This window comes from Podarcis pityusensis (genome assembly GCF_964106645.2).
Source record: "Podarcis pityusensis genome assembly, chromosome: 3".
Lineage (NCBI taxonomy): Eukaryota > Metazoa > Chordata > Lepidosauria > Squamata > Lacertidae > Podarcis > Podarcis pityusensis.
The window spans coordinates 13,411,298-13,431,231 of record NC_138026.1 but is presented as its reverse complement, the minus strand read 5'-3'; the positions used below and the strand labels follow the sequence as shown (position 1 = coordinate 13,431,231).

The 19,934-nt window shown below is 44.0% G+C and overlaps 1 protein-coding gene and 2 long non-coding RNA genes across 4 annotated transcripts in view; 1 reads left to right on the top strand and 2 right to left on the bottom strand.

The window, feature by feature from the left end:
• The window catches only part of LOC308473631 (uncharacterized protein), a 36,601-nt gene extending 34,759 nt beyond the window's left edge, over positions 1–1,842 (bottom strand). Inside the window, exon 1 of the mRNA XM_080999429.1 lies at positions 1,119–1,842. Within this exon, the coding sequence (XP_080855555.1) occupies positions 1,119–1,232 (114 nt within the window). The 5' untranslated portion in view covers positions 1,233–1,842. The remainder of the gene's footprint in view (positions 1–1,118) is intronic.
• A 9,998-nt stretch (positions 1,843–11,840) lies between these two features.
• On the bottom strand, positions 11,841–17,220 carry LOC308473682. The gene is made up of 4 exons (XR_013984193.1): positions 17,133–17,220; positions 15,036–15,247; positions 13,372–13,460; positions 11,841–12,253 (listed from the first exon to the last, which is right to left on the bottom strand). It is a non-coding gene; the product is annotated as an uncharacterized lncRNA (long non-coding RNA).
• Positions 12,406–19,934, top strand: part of LOC308473654 — a 28,489-nt gene continuing 20,960 nt past the window's right edge. The window contains exon 1 of one of the 2 annotated variants that reach the window (XR_013984144.1): positions 12,406–13,342. This is a non-coding gene — a long non-coding RNA (uncharacterized lncRNA). Of the gene's footprint in view, positions 13,343–17,228; positions 17,323–19,934 lie in introns of those variants that run through there. The other variant, XR_013984145.1, reaches the window with a different exon arrangement.

The following is a 19,934-nucleotide window of genomic DNA, read 5'->3' as shown; positions in this document are numbered from 1 at the left end:
TTAAGCCACTTCTGGCGAACCAGAGCAGCACACGGAAATGCCATTTAACTTCCCGCCAGAGCGGTAACTATTTATCTACTTGCACTTTGAGGTGCTTTCGAACTGCTAGGTTGGCAGGAGCAGGGACCGAGCAACGGGAGCTCACCCCATCGCTGGGATTCGAACCGCTGAGCTTCAGATCAGCAAGCCCTAGGCTCTGTGGTTTAACCCACAGCACCACCCTTATTAAAACAGAAGGTGTATATAAAAGACTATAAGAATCCAAAAGAAGCTAAAAGAAGGGTTAGGAGCATTAAACGGATGTGGAAGAGCATAAAAGGTGAGTACAGATGTATTTTGGTTCTTGAACAGAATGTGTTCTGGGAGTCTGTTCGACTCCTGGAACCATTCAAAAACCAACGTGCAGCTTCTGATTGGTTGCAGGAGCATCCTGCAGCCAATCGGAAGCCGTGGAAGCCGCGCTGGATGTTCGGCTTCCGAAAATCATTCAAAAATCAGAACACTCACTTCTGGGTTTCAATCGTTCAGGAGCTGATGTGTCCGGGAGCCAAGGCATTTGGCTTCCACTGTATAGAAAAGACTATAGCTATCAGTTTACAGAGCACTCTGATATGAGTGTTTATTAAATCTAGTTTGTGGCACAGATCATCATCCGACGAATTTTGGATACTGCTATGCGGAATCTGGCAACATTGTACAGTGGTACCTCGGGTTAAGAACTTAATTAGTTCTGGAGGTCTGTTCGTAACCTGAAACTGTTCTTAACCTGAGATACCATTTTAGCTAATGGGGCCTCCCGCTGCCGCCATGCCGCCGGAGCACAATTTCTGTTCTCATCCTGAAGCAAAGTTCTTAACCAGAGGTACTATTTCTGGGTGAGCGGAGTCTGTAACCTGAAGTGTCTGTAACCTGAAGCGTATGTAACCCAAGGTACCACTGTATGTTGTAGCAGGGTTGGTAGCCATTATTTGGCCCCAACCATTTGATGCAATAAAGTTCCGAACCACATCCATTGTACATTTATCTGGATCACAGAAAATGTTTAAACAACCAGCTGCACGGTATGGATCATAAGCACTCCTCCATCATCTTAAGGATCATGCCTAGCTGTTACTCACCTCTGTGCTCCTGGAAAGATTACATACAATGGCAGGATTGGATGTATGTTCATAGGCCCCAGTGATGGAGCATCTGTCTTGCATGCAGAAAGTCCTAGGTCCAATCTCCTGCATCTCTAGGTAGGGCTGGGAGAAGAAGGACTGTCTAAAACCCCAGAGAGCCACCGGCAGTCATTGTAGGCAAGACTGATCTAAGGTCTGACTCATTTTATGGTAGCTTCCTATGTTCCTTAGATGACCACTCATGACAGTTGAGAACTGATATCTTGGAATACAGAATGGAGATACTTAAATTCTATAAGAGGAATGTGGCTGGTTGACTTGAGTATATAAAGTAGGATATGTTTTTAACCATAACCTATATTACCCTCTCAAGATCTATATGAAGTGAATAATGCTCCAGCCCAGCCCAAATCATTTGGACCAGAATTGGTGAATGCAGGGTTACAGATCCAGACCTAGACTGGAAAGCTTCAGTAAATCAGGGAAAACCATGGTGGAGTCTAATCAATTCTGTGCTGCTCTTTGTTAAATGAACTCTTGTTGACTAATAAAGAAACTCTATTGTACTTGGATTGTTGAGGGTGTTAATTAGAATTTATCAGTTCCAATAATGAAATAATTTACCAAGAGTCGGAAAACAATGACCAACTCAAATCACACAGATGTTTAATGAAGGGTAAGATCACCCAAGCCTACTCTTGAATTAATTCAGTATAATTGGATAAACTACATACAAAACATACAAAAATTTGGACATGGATTGGGTCCAAGGTGGTTCAGGCCTCCAGTCTTGACCAAATGTCAACGGTGTCCCCAAATATTATTTACTTAAAAAATAAAACAATAATAATAAATATTTGGGGAGTAGGGCCTATTGTCCTCAGTCTCCACCATAATTTTGGGAGCTGTCATTACCACAACACCCTTTCCTGAAGCTTATCAGGTTGAGTAAGAAGGTCTGTCAGGACCATCACAACATGTGGGTTTTTTGTGGTTTTATATTTTGATTTTGTTCTGGGAACCGCCCTGAGACCTCCAGTATATAAATTCAATAAATTCAATAAATAATTTAATAAATGTGCACAATTTCTTGCGCATAGTGTTTGCTGAACACAGGGGATTATGGGAAATGTAATTCTCTCAATATTTCAGTCTTACAATAATTCAGCTGAAATGAACTTGAGCTTATCTCTCCAAAAACCTGATATTGTTTGAGCTGGGCTAGGTTTCTATGTCAAGGGCAAAAGCTTGTAAATTCAGATCTCCGCCACACTTCACTAGAGTGGCCCAGTTTTACTCCATGCTTGCTAATCCCAGACCTTCTCTGAACCACTTTAAAACATATGAAAAAGCCTTTGTTCCCTGATAAACAAGGAGCAGCTGAGAGAGAGTCCCTGGGCAGTCATTCTACATTCTTCTAGCGCAAATGCCGAAGGTTCACGGAAAAGCTTTCTTATCAAGGAGAAACTGCTTTAAAACATTGCCAAATTAGGCCCCAGCACGTCAAACAGGGGCAAGAATTTAAAGCTATTTTTTACTCCTGAAAATACCCAGTGCCTCTCATTTTCTGGGGCCAAAGAACCACAACATTACCATCTCTAATTATTAAAACTACAGAAACACTACTTGTTGTGTTAAGTCTCAAGAAACGAGAGGCACTGGGCACGTTTAAGGCCCTAAAAACACATCTCCCCATTTCACCAATTTCTCACCGGTATCAGTTAATATGGCCACAGACTCTGTAATATCACAGAGTTAATATATGTAGGATGCGGGTGGCGCTGTGGTCTAAACCATTGAGCCTCTTGGGCTTGCCGATCAGAAGGTTGGCAGTTCGAATCCCTGCGACGGGGTAAGCTCCCGTTGCTCTGTCCCAGCTCCTGCCTACCTAGCAGTTCAAAATCACACCAGTGCAAGTAGATAAATAGGTATCACTGTGGCAGGAAAGTAAACAGCGTTTCCGTGCACTCTGGTTTCTGTCACGGTGTTCCATTGCACCAGAAGCGGTTTAGTCATGCTGGCCACATGACCCGGAAAGCTGTCTGTGGACAAACGCCAGCTCCCTCAGCCTGAACGCGAGATGAGCGCCACAACTCCATAGTTTCCTTTGACTGAATTTAACCATCCAGGGGTCCTTTACCTTTACTTTTACCCATAATTAGTTACCGTCATTAGATAACTGGGCTGTGCGCACACCTTATATTTAAAGCACATGACTTTCCTCAAAGAATATGAGGAACTATAGATTACTTCTCACAGAGACCCCTTAACAGGACTGAGGTTTCTTCATCCTTGGTATAAACCATGGGACAAAAATAATGTGATGGCCTGCTTAATTGTTGTAAGTTATGTGCCCATTCTCCTGCCAACCTAGCAGTTCGAAAGCACGTCAAAGTGCAAGTAGATAAAGGTACCGCTCCGGAGGGAAGGCAAACAGCGTTTCTGTGCGCTGCTCTGGTTCGCCAGAAGCGGCTTAGTCATGCTGGCCACATGACCCGGAAGCTGTAAGCCGGCTCCCACGGCCAATAAAGTGAGATGAGCACCGCAACCCCAGAGTCGGTCACGACTGGACCTAATGGTCAGGGGTCCCTTTACCTTTACCTTTATGTGCCCATTAAGACAATGCATTCCTTTATTTTCTTTAAAAAATAATAATACCCAGAGTCTGAGCTTGGTCCTTCTATGCCGTATATCCAATTAATGTTGTTGTTTTAAAAAGCCAGACCTAGCTGTAACAGTTTTATACAAAGTAATAATTTACACAAGAGGAGCCAAGGGGATAGTACGGGACCCTTTTCAACCTATGTTACAGTTTAACTACTTTAAACACACCCAGCTGTGCAAAGTTCACTCATCCACTTCAGCGAGTAAGCTGAAGCTGAGATAAGCAGTCACATTTTTAATGCATCACCCAGTTCATTGGAGCAAGATTAAATCTCAAGGCTTTAGAAAGATCTGATATCTATATATATTTTTTCTTTATGACTTAGGGTTGCCAGCCTTCTTCCTCCCATATGCCAGCCTGGTTGGGGGTCTATAGGATCTGACGTCAAGTGTCTCTGTGCCAATGGCAAGGTAGCAGTTCGACATGCCCCAATCTTGTTCCCAAGCTGGGACATGACCTCTCTTTTCCACAAAGTACTGTCTGCCCCATTTCCACAGCACAAGAGGGTTTCACACAGAAGGGGGTAACTGGGAAAGAAGGCAGATATGCTTTATAAATATGCTGTAAGCCACCCAGAATGGCTGGGGAAACCCAGCCAGATGGGCAGGGTATAAATAAAATTATATGGATGGTGGCTAATGGATTGAGGTTGAATCCTGACAAGACAGAAGTACTGTTCTTAGGGGACAGGGGGCAGGCTAGTGTGGAGGACTCCCTGATCCTGAATGGGGTAACTGTGCCCCTGAAGGAACAGGAGCGTAGCCTGGGAGTCATTTTGGACTCACAGCTGTCCATGGAGGCGCAAGTCAATTCTGTATCCAGGGCAGCTGTCTACCAGCTCCACCTGGTACGCAGGCTGAGACTTTATCTGCCCGCAGACTGTCTTGCCAGAGTGGTGCATGCTCTAGTTATCTCCCGCTTGGACTACTGCAATGCGCTCTATGTGGAGCTACCTTTGAAGGTGACCCGGAAACTACAACTAATCCAGAATGCGGCAGCTAGACTGGTGACTGGGGGCGGCCGCTGAGACCACATAACACCGGTCTTGAAAGACCTACATTGGCTCCCAGTACATTTCCGAGCACAATTCAAATTGTTGGGCTTGACCTTTAAAGCCCTAAACGGCCTCGGCCCAGTATACCTGAAGGAGCGTCTCCACCCCCATTGTTCAGCCTGGACGCTGAGGTCCAGCAGCAAGGGCCTTCTGGTGGTTCCCTCATTGCGAGAAGCAGGGAACCAGGCAAAGGGCCTTCTCGGTAGTGACGCCTGCCCTGTGGAATGCCCTCCTATCAGATGTCAAAGAGATAAACAACTACCTGACATTCAGAAGACATCTGAAGGCAGCCCTGTTCAGGGAAGTTTTTAATGTGTGACATTTTGGTGTATTTTTTGGAAGCCGCCCAGAGTGGCTGGGGAAACCCAGCCAGATGGGTGGGGTACAAATAATAAATTGTTGTTGTTGTTGTTGTTGTTGTTGTTGTTGTTAATGGCTCCTTTCTCCAGTATTTAAAATGTTGCTGGAATGACTTGGTGTCTCCAACAACAGGACAATTTGAATTACAGGGGTGTTCTGGGTTGATTTAAATGTCTAGCAGGGAAGTTTTTTGGAGAGGTTCGCAGCATTTCCCTAGCACAGGATGCCAACAAACCTCTCTGCAATGTACTGGGGGCTGTGGCATGGGGTTGGTGGGCACCACAGGGGCAGTTGCCCCGGGGACAAAATTGTTAGGGGCTCAAAATTTTGATTCCCAGTGCTGTCTCAATACAACTGCGTGCTTCCATTGCTGGGCTCAGTTGAAAATGGCTTCTCCCTGGGACCGAGTAAGTGACTTGCTCTTCTTTTCTTATCTCTGTGATCTCCTGGGTGACGCAGACGCTGTTAGGCAGTTGAATACGCGTCCGTTGTCAGTCAATTTCCTTCCGTGTGGCCCTGGGCTCTAGCAATACATGCTACACCACTGCAAGGGGGATTTCACACAAGGGTTCCTGGCAGCGTTATCTCCTGTGCCACTGAGACAACAACATGCTTGCAGATGGAATTGCAGAACTGTGCTACCAAGGAGCATTACATAGGCAGCATTACAAGCTGCATCAGTTGAATATGGAGCAAGACAGGTGACTCAGGAACCTATCCAACTCAACCCTGTAAAAATAGCTCAGCCCAAAGGCTTCCTCTTCAGTCTGAGCAATTTGTCTCCTAACTAGAAGACACTCTCAGACAAAACTCCGGCTCGCTACCCTTTCCAATCGTATATTTAATATAATCAACCTTTGCTGGACCATAATTTAAGAACGTAAGAAGAGCCCTCTTGGATCAGTCTAAAGGCCTATTATTATTATTATTATTATTATTATTATTATTATTTATTTTGCTGCCAGGGATGGAAAATAGGTACTTGGGGGATTTTTGGAGACCAAAATAACTGGCCTGCATACCCTCCAACAAGTCTTTGATGAAAATAGGGAAATCCTATTCAATAATAATAATAATAATAATAATAATAATAATATCCCACCCATCTAACTGGGCCAACATGTATAAAAACATAATAAAAACATTAAATATTTTTTACAAATTCCCTATACAGGGCTTCCTCCTGTTGTCTTCTGAAGGTTGTATAGTTACTCATCTCCTTAGTTCTGGGGTCGCATAACTCTATACCCTCCAACATTTCTCCAATGAAAATAGGGACGTCCTAAGGAAAGGTGGTAAATTCTGGCATCAAATCAGAAACCGGGATGGCTTCTGTAAATCCAGGCCTGTCCCTGGAAAACTGGGGCAGTTGGAGGGCCTGGGATACCTTACTCTTTGCTTTGTGGTGAAGGGACGCTTTTTCAGGAAGCAAAGTATCTTGGACTAGCCCTGTGGGGCAGATTTGGCTAAAACGGGGGAGGGGGAAATCAGGAAGTAGGGCTTGTAGATTTCATTAAATCCTTCCCCCACCTTGGCCCAATAGTTCAAGCCCTGTGTGTGATTGCTAACAATATAGGATGGTATGAGTTTCCTCACCTCCCCGGTCAACTCTTCTTTCTCTGAAGATGTTAAATGTTCCTGTGACCTGGGAGTGGGAAAGTGGAATCTTAATTAGGAACTGCAAGTCGGATAGAGGGTTTTTCTTTTGCCTGACTTGTGAGAGGGTGCTGGCTTATCCTAAAAGCTAAAGATGAAAAAGGCAAAGGTCATTCCAATCCGGGGCAGCTCATGTGCCCTCTCTAGAGTTCATAAAGCTTTCCAAAGGATCTTTGGATTTTCCGGGATCAAAGGCTTCTGCTAAGCCTTTTGTAGGAAACCTGAACCCAGAAGGAAGAAAATCTTATCAAATGGATGGGTCCGCTCTAAGTAGACGGAATATAAGAAACTGCAGCAGCTGAAACAGGTATTCCAATTACATGCCCACACAGTTTACATAAGTTGTGATGTGCTGCCACAATCTTTCAAATCAAAGAAAGAATAGGCACTTCTATTCATTTCGAATCCTTTCTTCCAGAAATGTTTTTAATTATCATTTCTGTTGCAGGCTTCTGAGGATTGTATCCAGTAGCACCAAATGAACAAGGATGCTTACACACAGGGAATTCCTCATACAGTCGTACCGTGTGAGTTGAATGGAATCCGTTCCAGAAGTCCGTTCGATTTCCAAAACTTTTGAAAACCAAAACACGGCTTCTGATTGGCTGCGGGAAGCTCCTGCAGCCAATCGGAAGCCACGTCGGACATTCAGCTTCTGGGTTTTGATTGTCCGGGAGCCTATTTGTTCGAGATCTAAGGTACGACTGTACAGTGGTACCTCAGGTAACATACACTTCAGGTTACAGACGCTTCAGGTTACAGACTCCGCTAACCCAGAAATAATACCTCGAGTTAAGAACTTTGCTTCAGGATGAGAACAGAAATCGTGCTCCGGTGGCACAGCGGCAGCAGGAGGCCCCATTAGCTAAAGTGGTGCTTCAGGTTAAGAACAGTTTCAGGTTAAGTATGGACCTCCAGAACAAATTAAGTACTTAACCTGAGGTACCACTGTACTTGCCTCCCCACTGCAGCCCAGTGTGTTCCCCAAAAGCCATTTGTGGGGATCGTGGGAGGCAAGCTAGGCCTAGAACATGGGGAAAATACGGAGGCACCTTGAGTCCATTACTTTGAAAATATGGGCTTATGCTGTGGAATTTTTTTTAAACTAAGGGCTCGTCCACATTCCCACTTGTCCTGTGCCTGGAAAACACAGGTCTCAGCAGTTTCCCACTTGCTCTGAGTTTTCTAGGTTCGGGTTCAAGTGATTTTGCCGCTGCGCCACTGCTTTTCCCCACTGCTCTCGCACTAAATCAGAACAAACCACAATCAGCAGAAAACCAAACTACCATTTGTTCTGATTCAGAGCCACTTCCTGGGGGGAAGTGGTCGGTAAACAGAGGTGTGGCTGAGTCCTAAGTTGTGTGAAAACCTAGACTAACCTGTCAATTTTGATTTCTCTCTTTCATTTTTCAAGTTCATTTTAAGTTCAATTCATTTGCGTGGACAGGCGGAGTCCCCCAGACCCCGGGCTTAAATTGGGATTAAATTGGCCACAACTTTATTATATTTCAGATGTGGGTAGACCTTGGCTCAGGCATTGGGCATTATCCCTCCCCAGTCCCCAGCCGGGGACCTAGGGAGCATCAGGGTTATCCAGCGTGTGGGGGGGGGGATGGGCCAGCTCTGGAGAACATATGTTCAAGGAGAGATAACTGCCCCCGTTATGCCGCTGTCGCAAGGGAGAGCAATGATGACCTCTCGGCGTACGGTCAAAGCCTCCCCTCAGAAACCCTTTTAACAGGGAACCCTGGTATCGCAGCTGCAAAGAGGAAGATAGACTAAAGGATTCCGCCCAAGGCCTGATACCGCCAAAGTTGTGACGTTTTGCTACAGGAAAGGCAAAACCTGCCAATGCAGGGGAATTCCTTTCCGGCCCTTCAACAGCGACCTTGACGTAGCAGCGCCCGCATACCTGTGAAGAAAAGTTAACCTGCAAAATAAGACTTAACTGAGGGTGGGTAGGGTGGGAGAAGCTCTGGAGCCAACTGAGGATTCCAAGGTAAGATCCTCCCTCTATTGTGTGGGCAGGTAGTCCCTCCCCTACCTGGCCTGGTCTCCTTGGCAACGCTTTTCCCAAGCGGGATTGGACAACTGACTGAGGTAGGCGGAGACCTCCAGGTATCCCACCTGGGGGAAGGCGAAGCCAAGCCTGTGCTGATGGAGCCGCTCCAGATCCAGGGGCTGTGCGCATCCACGCAAAGGGTGCCCCCTGTTTTAAGCAGGGAGCGGTCATTCCACATCAGTCTATGGTTTTTCTAAAAAAGAAATCAATAAACTGATGAAACTTCACCAGCATTTTCTCCTTATACATATTTTGGTATGCAGTTTTCCCTAATATGCACACCTTTGCAAGCAATTTCCTGAAATATATGCATTTTTTCACACATTTCCTCCACCAAACATTTGTTTACATTATTTGGTTGGAGAACTACATAGCAAAATTCAGAGAAGTTCAATGAACAAGCTGCATTTCGATTCATGAATTGTTTCAGGAAGTGGGAATTAGGGAACTTTGCATTAAAATGTGAACTGCTTTTATTGATTGTAATGCTAGCGCTTCTGTCCCAATTTCCAACATTCCTTTACATTCCCACCTGTTGCATTTTGCCATGTGAAATCACAACACAAAAATTCCCATGGTTTTCTGACTCAAAACAGTGTGGCAAGCAGGGTTTTTTTTCTGGAAACAATTAACACAAATATGAATGCTAAACTTCAACTACGAGTGGCTTTTATGTGATGTGAAAGATCACATAAAATGCAAAAATTATCAGGTCAAGAAATGTCAAAAACATGGAATAAAGTGCTATCTGAGTGCAGCCTATTGTGATTCAATTCTCTGATTCTGACAAATGGAGAACATTTCAGTCAGAGTATGTATTCAATAAATCAAATCCAGAATTAATTTATATTCCATGACTGGGCTGCTTTGCTTTCGGGTTTCAATTCTTATTCATTTGAATCAATGTGAGAAACATATTGTGATGGCTTCAAAATTTATTTTACATTAATGAGCAAGGATGGGTTTTATAAGTAGTCAAAAACATTTCACAGACACTTAGAAGGGAAATTGTGCCAATGCTATAGAGAATCCAAATGTGACACATTCTCTGCCTCCGTAACACTGAATTGGCACATTAAATTGAAGTTTTTATTTCACAAATGACCATCTGGGATAACTTCAAATAGAGTTTCACACTGTTCTGATTCAGATATTCAGAGTCCAAATAACTTTTTCCGCTCAACAAGCACCTGGTATGAAAAGCAATTATTTATTTCTCTCTTGTCCTTTGTTAGCACTGCAGAAAATCACTGAAATTGCAAATTAGCCATCTGCAGGTGAACGGCCTTTGAGCTAAGCCATTGTATGCTTGTATTCCAATGAAATATATCTATGGGCCGGATTCAGCTGAACAGTTGCACTAGCAGAAGTCGGCACAACTAGCCCCACTAACTCAACAGTGTCTTTCCCCCTTCTGCTCCCTCTTCATGCCATCAGCTCTGAGGGAGTCAAGAGAATCCCCAGGCCAGGAGGAAGGGAGAGACATTTGCACTGACAGAGTGATTATTATAATAATAATTTGTTATTTATACCCCGCCCATCTGGCTGGGCTTCCCCAGCCACTCTGTGCGGCTTCCAACCAAATATTAAAATACAGTAGTGCATCAAACATTAAAGGCTTCCCTAAACAGGGCTGCCTTCAGATGTCTTCTAAAAGTTTGGTAGTTGTTCTCTTTGACATCTGGTGGGAGGGCGTTCCACAGGGAGGATGCCACTACCGAGAAGGCCCTCTGCCTGATTCCCTGTAACTTGGCTTCGTGCAGTGAGGGAACCACCAGAAGGCCCTCGGCGCTGGACCTCAGTGTCTGGGTAGAACGATGGGGTTGGAGACGCTCCTTCAGATATACTGGACCGAGGCCATTTAGGGCTTTAAAGGTCACATTAGCATAAAATTTAATTCCACTGTCGGAGATGTCTGCCTTAACTAAGGATTTCCATATGAACCTACCTTGACCCTGAGATCATCTTCTGAGGCCCTTCTTCATGTGCCTCCTCCTTGAGAGGTCAGGAGGGTGACAACATGAGAATGGGTCTTTTTTGCAGTGGCTCCCCATCTGTGGAATGCCCCTCCCCAAGAGGTTCAGCTGGTGCCTTCATTATATACCTTTGGGTGCCAAGCAGAAACATTCCTCTTTAACCAGACCTTTGGCTGATTGGCATCCAGTACTCTTTTAAAATATGTTGCAGATGGGGAGGTTGATTGGGTTGTTTTTGTTTTGTTTTTCTATACAGTGGTACCTCAGGTTCAGAACTTAATTCATTCTGGAGGTCCGTTCGTAACCTGAAACTGTTTTTAACCTGAGGTACCACCTTAGCTAATGGGGCCTCCCACTGCTGCCGTACAGCCGTCGTGCGATTTCTGTTCTCATCAAGAAGCAAAGTTCTTAACTCGAGGTACTATTTCTGGGTTAGCGGAGTCTGTAACCTGAAGAGTCTGTAACCTGAGATTCCACTGTATTGTGATTTTATGTTGCAACCACCCTGAGAGCAGCGGGTATAGGGCGGTATACAAATGTAAAATAATAAGAATAATACTGGGCAACAATTTTTTACTTTTTGAATGTTGTCTAGATTTCTACAACTGATTTAGGGTATTTGTTCCTCATCCATTTTGGAGTATGGCTTTTTGAAATTGTAGTTGTATCTATAAGGGTCTCAGTGGTTTGACATGTTCAGATCAGATTCTGCCTTGGCATTTTTTCTAGACTACCATGTCCTACATGCAAACAATGCATGGAAAGAGCTGGAGCCTTGGTACCTTAAAGACTAGCAAATTCATTGCGGCATCATCTTCCTTATAAGTATCGATATAGTTGCTGATCATTAGAACAATTCATCACATGTGCAGATGGGGAAAACTGATGTACACACCCCTCTTCAAAGCCACATTAAGGCCATCTTAAATGGCTAGCGTTTTCCCCCCCTGTTCATTTGACCAAAACACAATAGCAGAAACAAACTGTTCCAGGTAAGGACAACTTGGGGGTGGGGCAGGCTTCTACTCCATGCCTCCTTATCCTGAAAATGCACTGACTCAAGCTTGCAGCTGATCTGCTGTTCTGGGAAGTTGCTTTTATTGCTCATCTGGTAACTGTTTAGAGCTTTATGTGAAACAACCTGGTGGCCAGGCCCCTTTAGGGCAGCAATTCATGTCAGAACATTTGCTATTGCAACCCACCCCCTACCCCAATCTCCCGTTTGTTTCTCACAGAACCAATTCAGAGTCCAGCCTGATGCAGGTCCCTGGTTTTCTGCAGAAGCAAACAAAGCAACAAAGGACTAATGCGCCTGAAGGTTTGACAGATTCCTCAGGAAGCTTGTTTTCCCTGCTTTCACTGGAAGACAAAATATATTTTGTTATAGAATGCCCTGTATTATTATTATTATTATTATTATTATTATTATTATTATTATTCAATTTTATACATTTCACTAGTTTTACAATCCTTTTAACATTTCAATACTTGAATTCCTTCCTTCTCTTTCTGCGGTTCCTTAAATTTATTTTTAATATCTTCTGCATATCCTAATCAACTTAATTTGCTCATTGATTCATCTACTTTAAATATATACTCTTAGGAAACTGCAGGTTGTTACAATAATTCTGCCAATGTTCTTATCTGATTACAATTTATCTGTAAATATTCAACAAACCATTTCTATTCTTCTATAAAAAGTTTGTGATATTGATTTCTTATTTTTCCGGTATGTGTTTCTATTTCTGCGTATTCCATAAGTTTTTGTATCCATTCTTCTTTTGATGGGACTTCTTCTTCCTTCCATTTTTGGGCAAGTAACATTCTTGCTGCTGTAGTCTAATACATGAATAAATTTCTATACAGTTTGGGTAGTTCTGTCCCTATAATTCCCAAATAATGCCCCTATAACGCCCTGTATTATTATTCATCATTCACATTGTTATCAGCACCAGAATGAGATCATAATGGCCAATCTCTCTCCTTCAAGTGGACAAGTTTCTATCCTTCAGTTGGCCACTATCAACATGAGGTCACAATGGCCAATCCCTCTCCTTCAGGTGGACAACATCAGCACAAGGACACAATGACCAGTCTCACTCCTTCATTGGCCACTATCAACATGAGGTCACAATGGCCAGTCTCTCTCTCTCCTTCAGGGAGGCAGCATCCTCACGAGGTCTCAATGGCCAAGAGAGGGTAAGAAATAAACAGATCACAGCAAGCTGTGTGTGCAGATGGTAGGTGGAAGTGTTGCCTGGCACCCCAAATTCAATGGTGAGCCTTCAAAGTGCAGTAACCATCCCAGGTTGAGGGCAGAGTAGAGAGAAGAGATGGACTAGGCAGCAACTGATGGGCAAAGCAGCAGCAGAACAGCCGAGAGGAAACTACGGAAGAAGAGAGGAAGGATAGGAGGAAGCACCCAGCACTTGGAGAGGAAGAGAGAAGGTAATTAGAACAGAAGTAGCTATGCTCACCTGTACTTGTCCCTGTGACAGTCATCCAGAGTCATAAGGCAGCTCATGAACATCAACCCCAAGCAATGAAAATTAACTTTCTGGGACACCTGTAGCAACAAAAAGGGAAGGGGTCAGATGGCACTTCAGTGGTACCTCAGGTTAAGTATTTAATTCATTCCGGAGGTCTGTTCTTAACCTGAAACTGTTCTTAACCTGAAGCACCACTTTAGCTAATGGGGCCTCCTGCTGCTGCCGCGCCGCCAGAGCACAATTTCTGTTCTCATCCTGAAGCAAAGTTCTTAACCTGAAGGACTATTTCTGGGTTAGCAGAGTCTGTAACCTGAAGCGTATGTTACCTGAAGCGTATGTAACCTGAGGTACCACTGTATTAACAAGATGTTTCAAGTCAAATCAGAGACTCACGAGTCATTCTGTGGATTGCAGCCTTTCAAGCCCCACTAGATTCAAAGGGAGAAATTAAACAGGTGCCAAAGGCTGCAGTCTTATACCAATTTTCCTGGGAACAAGCCCCATGAATTTAATGAGACTTACTTTTGAGTAGGCATATATAGGATTGTAATATAGCTCTCCCAATGAGATCAATAGAACCTTGGAGTGCTTCAGTTTGGGTGGAGCACACCCAAACCTTCATTAAAGTTTTGTCTGCAGTATAAAGGTTTGCAGATTTGAAGGGAAATGACACCTGTACCGTAATTTCCAAGATTCTAATATATAGCGGGATGCGGGTGGCGCTGTGGGTTAAACCACAGAGCCTAGGTTGCCAATCAGAAGGTCGGCGGTTCAAATCCCCACGACGGGGTGAGCTCCCATTGTTCGGTCCCAGCTCCTGCCAACCTAGCAGTTCAAAAGCATGTCAAAGTGCAAGTAGATAAATAGGTACTGCTCCGGCGGGAAGGTGAATGGCGTTTCCGAGCGCTGCTCTGGTTCGCCAGAAGCGTCTTACTCATGCTGGCCACATGACCCAGAAGCTGTCTGTGGACAAATGCTGGGTCCCTCGGCCAATAAAGCGAGACGAGCGCCACAACCCCAGAGTCCTCTGCGACTGGACCTAATGGTCAGGGGTCCCTTTACCTTGACCTTTAAATGATAAATGGAGGCTGTGGGTCATCTCTTAAGGTGACCACATGAACCTATCATTTGGGCATGGCAAGGAATGATGCTCCATTAGAAACTCTGCAACAACTTTGTTTTAAAGTCATTGCTCCAGTAATTTGCTGTTGCCCCACTTTTCCAAACTGCAATGTATCCCTGATACCCTCTAATCTGTTTTGACTGAACTGGGAAAAGGTGAAGATTTGGGGCACAGTGGAGGGTGCCAAGGAACCCTGGTACAGACAGAATTCTCCATATAATTTGCCTTCTCCTACTTCCTTCTAGATCCAAAGCCATGACCCCTTTTTGCTGAAACCGTTTTAGGGTCAGACCAGAGACAAAAGGGCTGGTGTCATTGCTGCCAATTTCTGACTCAATGGGAGGCTATCTCAAAGTGTGGAGGGTTTTTCCCATGAACAGAGTGTACTTTACCCTATGAAACTCAAAGGCAGTATAATTAGCATTCTTACTGGGCAAAAGAACAGCTTTGATTGTGTCTGCATTCACTGGACATTTGTCTGCTATCCAAGCAAACACTGACTGTCATTCTATGCACTTGTTCTACCCACCTGCTTGTTCTTAGAAAACCCAGCACAACTCTTGCAGTGCAACTCCAATAACAACAGTGTTATTGGAGCAACATGGTCTCAAGTCAAACCATTTAGCGGTTTGTATTTCAGAAGAGTTCCTGTTTTGTGACTTCTTGTTTTCTCAAACTCTTAATTATTCAGTTTCGTTCTAAGCTTTCCTCATAACCATATGTAGACAGCATTCGATTAATCTAAACAAGCAAATCAAGGCTGCTTAGCTAAATATTATAGATGTTCTCATGCAATTTGAAGAAAATAAGGCCAGTTCACACCAGTGTTACTCTCTGAGTACAGTGGTAGCTCGGGTTAAGAACTTAATTTGTTCTGGAGGTCCGTTCTTAACCTGAAAATGTTCTTAACCTGAAGCACCACTTTAGCTAATGGGGCCTCCTGCTGCTGCCGCGCCACCACTGCACAATTTCTGTTCTCATCCTGAAGCAAAGTTCTTAACCTGAGGTACTATTTCTGGATTAGCGGAGTCTGTAACCTGAAGTGTCTGTAACCTGAAGCATCTGTAACCCGAGGTACCACTGTATGTCAGGTGAATCAGGATTTGCCACACTTCATTTGCTCATAGTGGCATATCTTACAGCTGCAGTAATAACAAGAATCACCTCTGATCAATGGTTTTTGCATCTTTGCCCCAAGGCATCTTGAAGAGCATGGTACAAAGCCCTTCGTAGGAATAGACACACAGTTGCCTCCACGTGTGTAGCCTACACAAGGAGAGAGGCAAGAACCATGGCTATTGAGCTTGTCTTCAACATCCTACACACAGCTGCCCAATCTCTGACATCCTGAATTCAGTGTGGCTGTTGTGGGCGGCGCCAGGATGCATCTACTGTTCTTTCTGAATGTAGACAAAATGTCTGGAGGGGACCATGTGTATTCAGCCTGTGACACAAATAGATGAGAAACTGAGCACATCATGAGACATGTACAGAAGCAATCTAGTTTAAATCTGATGAATTGCCAGCTACCCAGCATCCAATTGCGTGAGCATTTACATTTTTTGAAAGATTGATAAATACGGATGATTTGTTCATTTTTAAACTTTGAGGTAGAAAATATAGATTTCAACTAAATCCTGGTTGCAAAGGTAGGGAGGAAGTGTCTAAAAAAATTGGGGGTGGAGGTACTGAATTTTCTGGTGGGGGTATCTTTTAACTGAGGTAGCAGAAAGTAAGGTTTTCTCTTTCTCTTTTTAAATAAATAAACCCTTTGTCATTGCTGCAAGTCATGGCACCTCACCGGCATCTCCCTTCATTTTTAATGTGGCATTGTTCCTCAGGCATTGAACCGTAGGCTGTCCCTTGAACAAAATTTGAATCATTCCCATGATCTTCTGTTTGTCAATAAAGTCAGATGCTGCTGGGGTACCGGAAAACTCTACCATGGCTTAAACAGCAGTAAATATTACTTTTTGGCCTAAGCAACAGAAGAGAAACGTGCCCTTTGTGGCTCCTGAAAAATGCAGATAATTTATCCCCCTGAGTCTACTTTCATCCAACTCCCATCAAATCACTGGGGGGGGGGGGGAGAGCCTGGCCCAATAACTTTCACTCAGGCTGACTTTCAACAGTGAATGAGAGAAAGCTTGCCACAACTGTCTCATCCCATTTTAAAACCATCACCAATGGTATTCCTGTGTTCATGACTCCCATTTGCTCTCCTGTTTTGATAGTTCTGCATTCAAAGCACATTCCTTTGCAGAAATTAGAAAATGAAGCTTCCACGCTGAAGATTCCAGCAAGATCTTCAACTGAGCAGCAGTTGAGGGCTGTTTCACACATTACGCCGTGCAAAGCCGGGTTTGGCTTCAGATGAACATTTGACAGGGAGCTGCAGTCAACCCTGACTCCCTACCATGTGTGATGGTATGTGTGGCATTCGTATGGAGCCCCCGGTCGTCTCACGAACTAGTGACCTGTACACCACTAACCCGCTGCCACCAACCAGGTCCTCCCCGGTAAATCACTTAGTCTCAGTCAGGTTCTCAAGTTAACAAAGTAGAGTGTAGTTTATTGCAGACACAAACAAACTTTAACTGCATTCCAAAATTTTGTTACTCTTCACCTTCTTAGTCTTATTTTATCCTGTCTCTATCTCTTCTATCTCCCCTCACATAAGAACCCACTGCACTAACTGTCTCTCTATTTCCAACTGCCTGCCAACTGCTTTTCCAACTGCCCTTCCCAACCAACCAACCCACTAAAACCAACCAACTACCCACACCCAAACCTCGGGTAAGCCCTTCTATAAACAGGTAAGCTCTGCCTCCGGTTTTCCTATTGGTCTACATTTTAACCCTTTCTCTCTCCCCTGTACAGACATTTTCAAACGAACGGACAAACCCCACAGTATGTTATAGGTATTTCTCAACATGAGCTTGTCACCTCCATACAGTGCTTTTTCGGGGGGGGGGTAACGCAGGGGTACGCACACCCCTAAACATTTTGTGAATCTAAGTTTGGCCTCATTGAGGGGCAGTGTTTCAATATGAGTAGGAAAATGAAAGTACCCCTAAACATTTGTTGTTGTTTAGTTGTTTAGTCGTGTCTGACTCTTCGTGACCCCATGGACCAGAGCACGCCAGGCACTTCTGTCTTCCACTGCTTCCCACAGTTTAGTCAAACTCATGCTGGTCTCTTCAAGAACACTGTCCAACCATCTCGTCCTCTGTCGTCCCCTTCTCCTTGTGCCTTCCATCTTTCCCAACACCAGGGTCTTTTCCAGGGAGTCTTCTCTTCTCATGAGGTGGCCAAAGTACTGGAGCATCAGCTTCAGGATCTGTCCTTCCAGTGAGCACTCAGGGCTGATTTCCTTAAGAATGGATAGGTTTGATCTTCTTGCAGTCTATGGGACTCTCAAGAGTCTCCTCCAGCACCATAATTCAATTCACCATAACCCCTAAACATATATTATTATTATTTTAGGAAAAAAAGCACTGGATCTATTATTAAACCTTTTCTACTGCATCTTTTTCAATAGTCCATATTGTATATAAATCCATTATCTCCATAGTATTTGCCACATTCCAAGTGTTATTGCAATCCTGCTAATATTTTCATCTGCTCACAACTCTCTCTCTAAGGTCACACCAACAGCATACATTTAAAGAATACTTATGGCACCCCCCCCCTCAAAAAAAAAGAATCCTGATAACCGTAATTGCTTAAGGGCAGTGGTTGTTTTTTTTCTGGCGGGACACAGTGGTAAGCATACCCCTAAACATTTTGTAAATCTAAGTTTGGCCTCAGTGAGGGGCAGTATTTCAATATGGGTAGGAAAATGAGAGTACCCCTAAACATTTTTTTAGAAAAAAAAGCACTGCCTCCATACATTACATTTCAGTCACATGCCTATGGCATTCCAAGTGTACATTTTAAAATGCAATGCAATGCTGGGAGATGCTGAATAATGGAAGACAAGGCCCTCCGCACCCTGACGCAACGTTAATCTTTTCCTGACAGTGCAGTAACTGACTGGTATTGGCGTTAGCTTCGGGGTGGGGTAGTTATCACTGATTTGAAAGCTAAGATCCCACAGAAAGTTTCCATTTAGAGACAACGCAAAACGGAGAAAGGAATCGAGGATCTCCCCACTTCAAAAACTATAACATTCCATGGAGTGGCTCAGACACTCATGAATGGGTGCAGCAGGATGGAGGCTGGCTGTTCTACTTATCCTAGACAAACTTTACTTGGTTGGCTCCCAGCCAGGAAAAATAACCTATTGCAGTCCAAACCCAGCTAAGTCAAACAGTCCATGCTTAATTAAGCTCACTGTAAGAGTTCTCTGTCCCCACCAAACACCAGAAAGCTGATATTCTCAGCAGGTGAGATTGAAACTGTCCAGGTCTAGCTACCCAGTTTAAACCTCTGAAACAGGAGGGGAAAGCCTGAGCTGCAGCGTGCTGCAAATGGGTGTTAATTCTGAAAAGGAGACCAGGGTCTACTAAAGGTGTAAGCATGTATTATGCACAATTGTACCCAGTGGCGTAGCGTGGGGGGTGCAGGGGGGGGCGGCCGCACCGGGCGCAACATCTGGGGGTTAGGGTTAGGGGGCGCAAATCCACGGGTTAGGGGGCGCAAATCCACGGGCTAGGGGGCGCAAATTACTTGCCTTGCCCCGGGTGCTGACAACCCACGCTACGCCACTGATTGTACCCCACACAGTCTTGATGGCTTGTTTTAGGAAATTGTGCCCACTCATTTTTGCTTTTGGAAGGAGAGCCCAAATGATACCTGCTCCAGATCCAGCTTTTGTTAGATCATTCATAGCCAGTTCCTAAATATTTCCTAATATTGCAGCATTCAAAATGATGAATTCCTTATGTTGCTCATCTCAGCAGCATGAAATCATAAAAAACCTGTAGATTATACTGCTGATTTAAATAAAAGAAAAAAGGAGTACTATGATCTTTCAAACTGCTTCTTTTCCAATCTCCCTTCCCTTGATCCAACTATCTCCACTAGTTTAACTATTGCACAATATTTTAGCATCCATTCCATCATCAAGGGTATTTGAGGTGTTTCCTGGCCAGTTAGTGGCCAGGAAAACTCTTACAGCTCTCAAGCAATTTCCTACTGTCGTTATGTGTTCTGATTGAATATCCTTTTCCATGTTTCCCAAAAGACTTAAACGTGGATCAGAAGGCACCACATATCCAACAATAGCTGCAAAGACCTTGAACAATCATCTCCCAAAAATTCTTAGGTGTGCATTGTTTTTGACATTTCCCTTCCATTGAAAAGTATTGAAATTAGTTAATTGCATTCGTTTCGATCACAGCCACGAGTGAGACAGATAATGTAGGTTTTAGCAGAAGCTGAACTGTAGCAGAAAAGAAACAGAGCTGATTGCAACAAACTCAGG